The sequence below is a fragment of the Elaeis guineensis genome, chromosome 1 (assembly GCF_000442705.2).
Source record: "Elaeis guineensis isolate ETL-2024a chromosome 1, EG11, whole genome shotgun sequence".
Lineage (NCBI taxonomy): Eukaryota > Viridiplantae > Streptophyta > Magnoliopsida > Arecales > Arecaceae > Elaeis > Elaeis guineensis.
In genome coordinates this window covers 1,709,077-1,723,159 of record NC_025993.2, presented here as the reverse complement: position 1 = coordinate 1,723,159, position 14,083 = coordinate 1,709,077, and the positions used below count along the sequence as shown (strand labels likewise).

The window sequence follows — 14,083 nt, the reverse complement described above, 5'->3', positions numbered from 1 at the left end:
GAGGTGCTTGTGGTGTTGAAGAACTAGAATGCTGTCAGACAGTAACCCGTAATTGAAAAATTAAATATTTATGATGTTTTATTGTCTTTTGGTTTTATGGAGCTAGTAAGAGAATGGTAAATGCTAGGGAGACTATAAAATCAACCAGCACCTTGAGATATCACCTCAAAAAACACTATAAAACTAGTTGCCATAAAATATGATTACATGCATGCTTTTGATTGTAGGATTGTATTTGGTAACCGACAATCTATTCAGATAATTGATAATTTAAAATAGACTTATCAAATTACTATGTTTAATATATTTTTGGATGACAATCCAGATTACCTCTCAGAAAATAATTTAAATTTTTTTGAAGAGAAATAGTTATCTAAATTATCATTTATTTGATAATATTATAAAAAAAAATTTAAGCAAAATTATTCTTCAAAAAAAAAAATCAAACAAAATCTATTCCTCCATCCTCCTCCTCCGACGACTCTCACCCTCCCCTTATTATACATAATAATATGATATAATATATTATAATATAATATAGTATTATTAAATTATTATTATATTTTTATAGTAATTATACTATATTACAATAATATAGTATATGATAATATATTATAATATATATTATATAAATCATATTATATATAACAATAAATTATATTATATTATATTATATATAACAATAAATTATATTATATTATATTATATTATATCATTATTTTAATATTATATTATTATGTTATATTATTATTATAATAATATATATTATATTATATTAATATCTTATATTAATTTAATATTATATTATCATATAATATTATATATTATATTAATATATTGTAATATATTAATATTATAATATATTATAATATTATCTTTTATTAACATAACATAATATATAATATAATATTATTATATGTAATAATATAATATAATATATTTTAATATATTATATTATATTATATTATTATTATAAGGTTAAGGAGATATTTTAGGAGTTTGATTTCATATTACCGATAATTTGATTGTCATACCAAACATGTCAATCAAGATTTTCTAATAATTTTACTACAACATTATCTACATGTACCAAATACGGTAATCAACATTACTGGTAATTTAATGATGGCAATCTCAATTCAGATTATCTTTTAAAATTATCTGGCGATGCACCAAACGTAACTTAAATTTTTTGAAAGATTAGAGACTAGCTTAGAGTATAGATGAATCAAACTCTAGTTCTGCACTGGGACCATCTTTTTGTTGCATGGATCGGCGAGAACCGAAGAAGGATCTTCTTAGTTGAAGTCATTATGAAACTAAAGCAATAGACCATTAGATTGAGCTGAGATGCAAAACAAAATTCAGAGCAAATAAATTAAAGGTGGGTTCAATAAAGCACATGAATCAATAGAAAATAAAATATAAACTTAAAATTAAGAACTTGAAGCACACAAGCACTAAGTGAAGAAACAAATCAGTTTTACACTCTCAAGCCATACCTTGTCCTGTTCAAATTTCAAATACAATGCTAATCAAACAATCCTACGTCCAGGTTGCTTTAAACCTAAAACATGTTTCTTAAGCTAGACCCGGTTATAACCACCGACGTAGGCAGAATCTAAAATACAAAATGAAAGGATGCTCTCAGAACTGGAGATAACGTTGCTGTTGGAATGATATGTTAGAATAGTAAAAATCTGGGCAGGTCAAGATTACGACTGCATGATTAGAGAGCTCATTGTTATAGCGAGATCAGTTTTTCTTTTTTTTTTTTTTTTTTCTTTCTTTTTTTGGGATCTTCCAACAAATTGTGAGCATGACTCATAGCTCCAGAGAGCGACGGCCTTCTTATAATGGATGATTGAAATGGCGGGCAGAAAATCATGCTTTGTACACTAGAGAACCATAGCCTCTCTCAGAAATTAATGTGGCCCACTATGTGTAGTAGATCCATTGTACTAATTTAAAATTTAAAATAAATACATATCAAATAAAAAAATATTAAAAAAAATAAATTTATTCAAAAAAAATAAAGATCAAAACCTCACAAACATGTTTAATGAAAAAATTTCACATGTATAAAGAATCTTCATTTTTTTTCCATACAATTCCACTGTCTTCCACACCATTCTCCATACAATTCCATATATTAAAAAGACATGAAAGATTCTTTTAAATAGAGCGCCGTATGGATTGAAGTTTAACTCCTACGTTGATTCACAAAATCCATTAGAATATAAATTCTAATAATATTTAATAAAATATTTAAATTAAATAATATTGAGAATAGAATTTTAAAGTCATTGAGGCAAATGATCAATTAAAAATAAAATTTTAATTAGATTATGACTTGACGATGAATTTCAACAAGTTATCCATGTGAACTTAGTTTTAATTCTCTTTAATACTACTTAAAATAAATTTTGATTAAATGAAATCTAATTAATATCTCTCTTTTGTAAGAGTTCATATTCGTAGATGAGATAATTCAACAAAATCTAGTGCTATTGAATATGATGGTCATGATCAGGTCATTTTTGCGAGTGACAAGATTTGAAATTAAGATCAAGATTGAGTTGATAGAAGCCAATGACCATGATCTTTTCTGCACAGATAATATTAATGAAAAACAATTCATATAAGAGGCATGTAATGATGAGGCAGTCAATGACTTGGTTTTTCCATTAGTATTTGCCGGGTATCATGCTGAACATGCCTGTTATTGCAAATAATGGCGGAAAACCGGCAACAACTTACCGAGGCAATTTTGCTTGTCCTAAAACTCTACGTAGTAACCTCCTAGCCCAAACGTACTTAACATCACTTTATATAGTATGCATTGCCTAAACGTATATTATAATAAATACGAGCATATATGGTATCTAAATCAATGGATAACCTTGTATGGTATACATTGCATTAAATCAATTAACGATGTAAATTTAGGAAAGTCTACGGAATTTGATTTCCCCTCTAACGTCATCGCTCCAAAAACCAGCGCGTTTCCTTCCCCAAATCATCGTTTACCGAGCTACCACACATGGAAAGTTCGAATAAAACACAACTCATCGTCCTATATAACCAGCACCAATCTCTCCCTCCCCTCCGCCTCCCTCCTCTCCTCTCTATTCCTCTCTCTCTCTCTCTTCTTCTTCCTCCTACCATACGTATATATAAAAAATATATATATATATATATAATATGGCGACGAGGAGGAAGCCGAGCATGGGCCGTCAGAAGATTGAGATCAAGCGAATCGAGAGCGAGGAAGCCCGCCAGGTGTGCTTCTCGAAGCGCCGCGTCGGGCTCTTCAAGAAGGCCAACGAGCTCTCCATCCTGTGCGGCGCCGAGATCGGCGTCATCGTCTTCTCCCCCGCCGGCCAGCCTTTCTCCTTCGGCCACCCCTCCGTCGACTCCATCATCGACCGCTTCCTCTCCGGCGGCCCCTCCCCTCCGACTCTAGCCTCCGCCGACCGCCGCATGCCGGCGGCGCGCGAGATGATGGTCGTCCGCGAGCTCAACCGCCAGTACACGGAGCTCGCGGCCTTGCTGGAGACGGAGAGGAGGAGGAAGGTGGTGCTGGAGGAGGCCGTGAGGGTGAAGCGGGCGGGGGAGGCCGCCTTGTGGGGTGCGAACGTGGACGAGCTCGGCCTGGGGGAGCTCGAGAGGCTGCACAAGTCCTTGGAGAGGCTGAGGAGGGACGTGGCGAGGTGCGCCGACCAGCTCGTCATCGAGGCCGCGCATGCTCGGAGCTCCAGCATCGCAGCGGCGAGTCGCAGTACTGCTCCTCCTCCTCCTCCTGGTATCCATCTGGCTTTGGTCGTGGATTGGAGGGGAGCATGGCGTTAATTCTTCCTCCTCCTCCCACTCCCACTGCCTTTGGTTATGGCCGTGGGCTCTTTTAGAGGACCACGACTTGTCTACGTCCAATTAATGAATAATAGAAATGGTCTTGGTTGATGATCCGGTAGCAGTCCTCCGTGCTTCTGCTGGCTGATCCTACTAATACTTAGATTTGAAAAGAATAATGCATGGGAACGAATTTAATTTTTTGTTTAGTTACGGGTCTTATTATTATTATTATTATTATTTTTGGGTAACAGGTCTTATTACTTACTTGTTTATCTAGAAGAGTTTTAACACAATGTGCTACAATTTGATGTGAATGGAGTTCCGATTGAGAAGGAAATGGTTTCATTGCTGATCATGTATGTTCTTGGAGTGGGGCTGATCATCTGATGGTCTCTAACAATTAATATTTAATTTACAGCTTCGAACATGATATAAAAGGCCAAGACCATTGGTGAGGATCAATTATATATCTCATGGATTTACTCATTATTCTGTGTAATATGGCTAAAAAAAAAGAATATTGGCTGGAAATGAAAAAGAAAGAAGGAAGTTTATGAATTGAATTGGCAAACTATTTTGTAGGTACTTTCCCCTTTTTTTTTTCTCCTTTTCTTACCATGGAGACACCTAAATATCGCAACTTATTTGTATGCTATTGACTGAGTGTTACGAGAGCTTAAGTGCTAACAATATTTGGTCCCGAGTTGGATCCTAATCTGGGCTAGCCTCTCTTCTTTATTCCTTTTTTTCAAGCTACTAATTAAATGTCAACTTTTTTTTTCCCCTTTTTAAACCTGAGGAAGGGTAGAAGCATGGTGCAACCTCACCTAGGTCAATACAAGTATACAAAACTTCTGCATGAGATGTTCAATTCAAGTTAGGGTCGCTCGCATGGTGATTACATGAAGGAACAATAAACCTCACGAGCATAAGATTTTTCTTTTCATAAAAAGAAAACCAGCGTTTGGACCTTACCGACCTGGACAAACCTGTTTTAATTAATTGTTGTGTCACATGCCAACAGTTTAATTGTGGGTCACTCCATTAACCAGCTATGCCATAAATAAAAAAAAAAATCAACATCACAAAATAGGAAAAAAAAACTTCTAATAATAATAATAGTTCAATCATTCTTTATAGCACTAAAAGTGAAGTAATTTATGAATTAAATTGGAATATATTGGGACTTAAGGTTGATTGGATGGACGCTCAAACATTTCACTCGAATTTAGACATGAATCGAGTATCTAGACTAAATATAGACTAAATCAAAGATTGATTCATTTGGTTCGATCAAAATTCAACTTAATGAAAGACTGGTAATCAAATAATATATCTAACTCTAATTTAAATTGATTCAATAACTAAATTAAGTAATTGATTATAGGTCCAAATTTTAGGCACTAAGATGGTGTTTGGGTTGTAGAATAAGTAATTGATTATATTTAGTGGCAAAGTATACTATATAGAGTGTTACATGTGATTTCATGAAATTCTTAGATATTAGGTTGGAGCAACCAAATCATCATACCTTCTTTTTATAAAAAAAAAATCTTAATTATATAAACCATGTTAGTGGCATGATAATCGAGAAAAAAGAACTCTTTTGATCATATTGGTGGGTTATTTTACATATGTAGAAATCTAAAGGCCTACACACCTTAATTTGTAATTTCAATATGAAATCGAAGATAATCTGTATTTGAAAAGAGAATCTTAGACATGATTTCGAGATAAAGGATATAATAAAATTTTTATAAATTTTAAAATTTAAATTCATGATAATTTCTATAATAATATTTCTTGAAACTCATAATCATTAATTGATGGTTCAAAAAGCATGATTACTATATTAGGACTATAATAATGCATGATTAATGTGTTGATAATGATATTTTACATTTATAAATGTATTAATGATATTTGGTCTGTACATTTTATCATACAAAAATGCATAAATATATGGTAAGTTAGTATAGCTTATTTTAATATATTAGAGTTATTAATAATATATCAAATATTTCAATTTACTTGACCGTGTTAGATATGTTATATTTTAGTTATATTATAATGATATATATTATTTATGTATTTAATAAGATAATATAGTAATAAATATAATATGATACGAGATAATATGTTGTGATATCATATGATGATATAAAATTGGCCTTCCTATTAATATAATAATATAATATAGATTTGATTACTAAAATTGGCATTCTCGAGTCAATATATTAGATCAAGTATTAGAAAGGATTTGAATGAGAGCCTCATTCTTATAATTCTGTAAACTAAAATTTATTATCTTAAGTTAACATGTTAATTATGTTGCAAAAAGCCATAAAATTTTTGAAAACAATGATTTCTACTTTTACTACGTCCTTCTAAGTTTCTTGACCTTCTCCACTCTTCATCTCTTTTTTTCTCACTTTGTCTTGATAATTAACTCTTCATCTTATTACTTTCTATTTTATATCTAACTTATTGCAATTTAAAAGCTCCAATTCAAAGCTCAGTAAAATCTAAACCATGAACTCAAGCTCAAGAACTTGTTTATAAATGCGAAACTATATCTTAAAAATTATAGCATATCATGAGCTGAAATGAGGTCCAAGTACATCAGAACTTTCCTATTTAATTTAATTCCAAACTCTTAGACCGGCCATAATTTAGTTTATCTGGCCTCACCAAGTTCTAACTTCTCGAAGGATTTATCTTGAAGTTTTAAGTTGACATGAAACAGGTATTAACTTTTTTTTTTTCCTTTGAATGCTGACATGAATAACTGAATTGATTACAAATTTAAAATTCAAACTCTAAACGAATTAGATAATTCAAATCATTTGCATTTTAATAGAATTATGTTTATTTTTATAGAAATTCTTATTTTGTTCTGACGTTACGTGGACCACGCTAAAGGCACAACGTTCAAAACAGATTGTCGTGCTCCTGGCTGGTAATTTTTGGACGGATGCTCCCAACTGGACTGAGGTGTGAGGGCCTGAATTTATTGGAATTTTCTAGTTAATTTATGAATCGGAAAAATCGGAGATGATTCGAAAGCGAATCTTCCCATCTTTTCTAGTTAATTAGATTTCAGTTTTTGCCCTCTTCATCTTCAAATATTCTACACTTTGTGTACATGTAATTATTCTGTTTGGGAGCCCTCCGGTTCTCCTCCGAACTGCAAGCACACCACTTCGCCCGCCTCGATCTTATCCGTTTCCTTCCGATCTTTTCTGCGAAACCGATTCTTCTCACCTCCTCTAGAGTAGAGCGGAGCTCTCACTTCGAAGATCCATCAGGTGGCAGCGATGGAGATGGCCTTGCAGCCACGGAGGCCTTCCTTTTGTCGGATGATGCTTTTTGGTGGGACACGATTCGAAATCCGGCCGGCTACACAAGTGAGTCTCTCTCTCTCTCGCGGATGCTCTCTTTTTGCCTTTTTTTTCCCTTGCCTTTTTGGCTTGCGGCTTCGTTTGTGGCTTTCGTATGGGAGGAGAGCTTGCAGCCTTTCGGGAATTTAAATGTGTTTTAACTGCTGTGAACTTTCTGGAACTTTTCTGCCTTGCAAACTCATGGCAAGTTTTTGATTTTTTGATTTTTTCCCCCTTCCTCCGGTTTTTGTTGTTGTTGTTGTTGTTGTTGTTTTCGGGGATCCGTGTCATTTAGTATAGAATTCGAATAGATTTTGTGAGTCTTCTAGGTTGTAACATTGGTTGTTTGCTTATTAAATCCGTCCAGAAGTGTAACACGTAGAATCACAAACTGGTAGAATGGATGAGCTATCTTGGGTTTTTGTGCTGTATAATTTTATTGAATGACTAGTACTGTAGACTTTATCGACTGGAATTTTTGTTAATTGTCAACTTCCTTTTTCTTCTTTTTCCTATTTGCCTGCAGTCTTTTTTATGGTGCAAAGAATTCACAAGAATCAGGATTATGCCTCCACTTGCAGCAAGCTCTGGTTAGTATGATGATGCGATTTTGGATCTCAAGGATTTCATTCTATATGTTTCATGTTCTGTTTCTTTGAATTGCATTCTACAGAGTATTCAAGGAGGCGCCCAAGAAGAAGCTCGATTCCCCCGATGAAAGATTCTCATCCTAGAGGATTTGCACCTAGACCCCAACTTGGAACAGGCATCCAGAAGAAAGATCAATGTGATGTTGGGGAAAAAGAAGAATCTGAAAGCGCTAGCTCGAGTAAATATTCACTTTCAAGCAGTGGAATCAATGAAAGAAAGGTTGCTGGAGGAGGAGTGAAAAGGAGAGTGGACGTACTTGAGGAAGTGGAGGAAAAGAGTTATGGGGAAGATGATAAAGATAAAAAAACCTTTACAGGAATGTCTTCTGCAGCTGCTGACGATTATGAAACTGATGGGCAGAGAGCTGAGGATGAGGAAGATCAAGTAGGCTTAAGAAAACAGCATCTAGAAGTTATTGACATGATAGCCACCGCAGGAAAACAGCCAACTGCATCTCTTAGTGAAAGGAAGGAAGAAGTTCTGGTTGGGAGAGATGTGGAATTAAGTAAGAATGAGGAATTGGGGAAAATTAATGAGCATGCGGCAATCACAGAATCAGACATGGAAGAATCATTAATGAAACAGAAGGCAGATATTGATGCACAAACACACAAACAGATGCTAGAGCATCTTGCTGATGAAAACTTCTCAAGTGGGAACAAGGTATTTGTTGTTCCAGAAGCGGTGAAGTCTGATGAAGTTATTGAAATATTCTTTAATCGAAGCTTATCAGCTTTGGTGAATGAACCTGATGTTTTGATCAAGGGAGCATTCAATGGTTGGAGGTGGAAATTTTTTACTGAAAAGATGCACAAAACTGAACTTCAAGGGGATTGGTGGTCTTGCCAACTTTCTGTACCTAAGGAGGCATACAAAATAGATTTTGTGTTTTTCAATGGCGGTAACATCTATGAGAATAACGATTCAAAAGATTTTTCTTTACCTGTAGAAGGTGAGATGGATGAATTAGCATTTGAAGATATCTTGCTTAAAGAGAAACAATGGGAACTTGAAAAACGCGCTGCAGAAGAAGCTGAAAGGGAAAGAAAAGCTGAAGAGCAGTGCCAAAGGGAGGCAGAGAAGGCTGCAAGTGAAGCTGACAGAGCACAGGCAAAGGTGGAGGTAGAGAAAAAGCGGGAAGCTCTTCATCGAGTAATGAAATTGGCAAAGTCTGTTGATGATGTCTGGTACATTGAGCCTAATGTATTCAAAGGCGGGGACATGGTCAGATTATATTATAATCGAAGCTCTCGCCCACTTGCTCATGCTACAGAAATCTGGATTCATGGTGGTCATAATAATTGGATTCATGGGCTGTCTATTGTTGAAAGGCTTCTTCGATCTGAGGAAAAAGATGGTGATTGGTGGTATGCAGAAGGCACGTATAATTGGTCTATGCTTCACATCTATGTTATACTATAATTAGTTAATGTTGTATACAGCATTTGACAGATGCCTTCACATGCAATTCCATAACATTAATTGCGAAAGATGTCATCAACTGATGCTATGCTATTGGAAGTGAGTATCAAAATGTCTATAACTTAAGAAAACTAGAACTTTTATCTGAGGAATTATGCATGACTTCTGAAAATGACTTGGTCATAAAATCAAAAGAGCTACTGCTAGCTAGTTTCTCATGAATATGAAATTTAATGCGAATATTGAAGGTTGAGATTGGGTTAAGGGAAACCTAATGCATAAGTGGTTTCCTTTAGTATCTCTAACTCGAAAAGTAATTTCATTTGCATACTTACAGTGTATAAACATATTTTGAACAATAAGTATAATTTTGACTAATTTATGAATTATTGTATTATAAATTATCATGGACTTTTATGGTTATTGATGCATGTATTGTTGCCTGTAGTTTTTGCACAACTATGCATTTACATCAACAACATGAGTCCTCAAAATTCTTGGTAAATTATAATAAGCGGAAGTATATCTATGTTCACTAATTTACAACTTATTTTAGGTGTTGGACACATACTGGTGGTAATATGGTTAGCTTGTAAACTGGTAATATTGCTCCCAGTATCACCTCATTTACTATATTTACATCAGAGTATCGTGATGGACTTGGACCATCATTATTAGGGGAACAACTAGGTTTTTCACCAGGTGAGGGGAATGGAATCTTAATTGAGGGAAGTATGGGAATTGTAATTTTATGTGCTACATTTTACGTTAAAATACTAATGTACCAATTAATTATTATCAATTGATGTATTGCAAATAAATTTGTTTAGTTACAAAGATATATAAGAATAACTTATCATTCATGTGGAACTTGTAAGCATTAAAAGAAACTTCAATCTTTAATTCTTTATAACCTGATAAGTTTGTGATGGATATCAACCCATCGGTGACCAAACAATATATGATTTTTCATATTTCTGTATGATCACTATGTTATCATTACATGCTTCTGTATGGTCATAATATGCATCCTAGAAGCTGTAGCAAAGAAGGTAAACTATTTCTTCGAGATGACAAATAAATAACTATGAATCTATGAGATTTCAAGAAGGAATCTGTAATGAACAAAGAAAAGGGGGGGAAAGAACACTGATGGAGAGGACTTTACCTCACACATGTAAGTGGATCCCCTTCTTTTCTTTTTCTTTTTTTTTTTTTGTTCTTTTTTTCTTTTGATGATTCCAAACAAAAGATTCATGAAGAAAGATAAATGTCTACCCTGCCCCAACATCTCTCTCTTTTATCCATGAATAAGAGGTAGTGTAACTTGTGAGTTCTTCTTCTTTGATTGGATTTCAGAATAAAATTTTTCTTTCTCTAAAATTTACGCATTTAATATTATTTCTTATTTACTATGAGGTCATGGAGTATTGGTGGCAACAATAGGAGATAACACCTTCTTATATGTAATAAGGCTTTGAGAAGTTTGCCATCCTTTTTGTTGGGTCCATATTAAAGTGTATTAATGGGCTTAAAGGGAAGTGGCTCATGGAAACTTTGGCGGGTCATGCCCTATGCCCCCCTTCCTCACTTCCAACCTTTACTGCCTTCAATGTAGGTACCAGAAGACATATTAATAATGCATGCATGTGATTTATCATCAGGCTAATAGCATATACTTTTATATTGTAGCTCAAAGTTTGTGCATTTTAACCAATGAATGTCTGAAATGGGATGGCAAGGTACATGCTTCTTTATGCTATATTGCTTACCCTTGTGATATCTTGGGAGGGTATAACTGGATCAACTGTTGCGATCTGTCTACAAGCATTTCTACGAATCTATTTAATTAACATTATTTTACAGCATTTGAAGTCAAAACTTAATAAATTCTACTTTTAGCGCTACTAGATCAATAGTTTGAAAGCAAATGGTTTCTCTCTTTATCTCTCCACATGCTTGGCATAAAACCTTCTTTTCATTTTGCTTCTTGACTACAATCCTGATATTATCTTATATGTAGCAATTTCTGATTTAGTCCTTTTATGCAGTTGTGGTACCTGACCATGCACTTGTTCTTGATTGGGTTTTTGCCAATGGACCACCACAAAAGGCAAACATGTATGATAATAACAATTCTCGGGATTTTCATGCTACAGTCCCGAATTGTATTCTTGGAGATCTGTTCTGGATTGAAGAAGAACATAGAATCTACAGAAAGCTTCAGGAAGAAAGAAAATTAAAAGAGGAGGCTGTTCGGAAAAAGGTCAATCTTAACCATTGTTATAGTCTGCATTTGATCATATTTCTTCCGAAAGGATGTTACCTTATTATTTCTTCCATTTCCTTATTCAATAAGCTAAATTGTAAACATAACAGAAGAAATTTTTTTGAGTAATATTGTTATTTTGGTTCTCATAGGCTGAGAAAACTGCACGCCTGAAAGCTGAAACAAAGGAAAGAACAATGAAAATGTTTTTGTTGTCCCAAAAACATATAGTTTATACTGAGCCACTTGATATAAGAGCTGGAAGCATGGTCACAGTCTTTTACAATCCCTCCAACACGGTTTTAAGTGGGAAGCCTGAAGTTTGGTTTAGATGCTCATTTAACCGTTGGACTCACCATAGAGGCCCCTTACCTCCACAGAAAATGGTGCATGCAGATAATGCTTCACATCTCAAAGTGACTGGTGAGAATGACATCTAGTTACAAACTCTTTTATATCACTTATTCATTTATGCTATATTTCTATATTTGCCATGTTTCTACATTCCTTATATCTAGGTCCCTTATGACTGCCATTTTCCATGCAACATTGGTTGTGTTCATGCAATCAATATAGTTAGTACTAAGGATAATGTCGTGTTTGATAATGTTTTATAATTTGTATCTGTTGGGGCGAAGTCAGCATTTAGTCTTGTATCCTTTGGAGAAAAGGCCAGTTAACTTAAGAGACATTTGTGTGTTTTCTTTTCTTTTTCCTTTTTTTCTTGGAATAGGACAATTTACATTTGTACCTGCTATTATAACACAGACTTGTTGGCTTGCATATCTAATTCTTCACGTCTCCTCTTGGCATTTGTATAATGATACTTCTAACTTTAACAACCACACCACTCTTAGGATCAATTAATGTGAAATAGATAGAGTTCCTTCTAAGACTAATGTCCATAACTTACCACCATTAAAAAATTCAAATTTTAAACTAACAAAGTTTGAATTATTACAAGGAAAAATTTGGAAGCTTGAGTATCACCAAACTTAACTGACAAACTTGTCTCCAGGCATACAAGTTTAGTTGTGTGAAAGATTCCAGTGGCTCATTCCAAATTCATATTAACAGTTTAGCCTATATCTGGGATTGAATTCAATAATTTATCATGGGAGCGCATGATTTTTCAGGTTCATCCTTTAACAAGATTATCGTACATTCCTCCTACATTTTCTGTACCGATTCTGATTTGTTTGGTGATTATTGATCTTCACTAAAGCCAATTGATTTTGAAGCCCTCATGACATGGAGTGAAAACTTCTATTCTATTTAAAGTAACTTCGGAAAATCCAAACATAGATTAGAGCCCTTAGTCTGTGATTTGAGCAAACAGTTTTATAACTTGCAAAAATTTTGCATATCTTCATCTTTCTTTCTTTGTTTTTATTTTTCATTAATTGTTTGAGAACAAGATATTGATTAAACACTCAGCCAAGCAGCCGGAATATGTTAAAAATTTTTATATCGAAAACTACAATTCTAATGTGCATGTCTCGTATGATATGCTAATGTAGTTTTGATTCATTTTTGTCATTAGGTTATAATGAAATACAGCTTTCGACTAAATTTTCCTTTTACATGTTTATTTGCATGTAGATTATGAAAAAAAATTACTATATATATACATTAATACATATGTACTTACATACATACATACATGTACATACAAGTTATGCCATCTTGGTACCGGACCCCAAATTAGTGCCACCCTATTATTGTGTTGATATGCTTGGTATGGGGCATCTTCGGCGTACCGAGTGTTGGTTCGCCTCCTGTACTGTATACTGGTATAGAATTGGTACGGTAGGTTCCATACCACATGGATCGGTATGGTGTGGTGTAACATGTTCCATTTCCAATATCTTATGTTAAAGGAATGAAATGTCATTTTTTCTGCTGTTACAGTTAAGGTTCCTTTTGATGCGTATATGATGGACTTTGTTTTCTCGGAGAGGGAAGATGGTGGAATTTATGACAACAAAAATGGAATGGACTACCATATTCCTGTTTCTGGAGGAATCTTAAAGGAACCTCCAATGCACATTGTACATATTGCTGTTGAAATGGCACCTATTGCAAAGGTATGTTTTAATGCTTATCTTCTTTCTAAAGCAGCATGAGCTACCTGGTGTGTTTTTTGCCTCTCCAGTAGTACACTCGTGCTCTCAATTTGCAGACAGTTTGAGAGAACCTGATTTGCTGATATTCGCTAGTGATGTGAATAACAAAATGTGGAGTTAACGTACAACACCCTGGATGAAATTCATGAATGGATTTTAAAAGCAAAATAAAGTTACTCAGATGACCCTCAAAATAGTGATTGGTGAAAAACTAAAATCTGTTTTTCGTAAATGGCAGGGTTCACTAGTCTTGTGATAATATAATTGCACGACTGATGATAAGGTGTTTGGTCTACTTTTGCTTCAGTTTCCATGCATCCAATTTAATTGTGTTAAATATTACTTCCTGCTCCACAATCTTAGTACGTTGATTAAAACTT

General features: G+C 34.2%; 1 protein-coding gene and 1 pseudogene across 2 annotated transcripts in view; both read left to right on the top strand.

Annotated features, from left to right (window-relative positions):
• Nucleotides 1-3,204: 3,204 nt before the first annotated feature.
• Nucleotides 3,205-3,908, top strand: LOC105035287 (agamous-like MADS-box protein AGL62; annotated as a pseudogene).
• Nucleotides 3,909-6,825: 2,917 nt separating this feature from the next.
• Nucleotides 6,826-14,083, top strand: part of LOC105035295 (starch synthase 3, chloroplastic/amyloplastic) — a 40,422-nt gene continuing 33,164 nt past the window's right edge. The window contains exons 1-6 of one of the 2 annotated variants that reach the window (XM_010910820.4): nucleotides 6,826-7,262; nucleotides 7,762-7,825; nucleotides 7,909-9,264; nucleotides 11,360-11,574; nucleotides 11,730-12,000; nucleotides 13,489-13,664. In XM_010910820.4, coding sequence (XP_010909122.2) covers nucleotides 7,173-7,262; nucleotides 7,762-7,825; nucleotides 7,909-9,264; nucleotides 11,360-11,574; nucleotides 11,730-12,000; nucleotides 13,489-13,664 — 2,172 coding nt within the window. In that variant the 5' untranslated portion in view covers nucleotides 6,826-7,172. The remainder of the gene's footprint in view (nucleotides 7,263-7,761; nucleotides 7,826-7,908; nucleotides 9,265-11,359; nucleotides 11,575-11,729; nucleotides 12,001-13,488; nucleotides 13,665-14,083) is intronic. The other variant, XM_029262293.2, reaches the window with a different exon arrangement.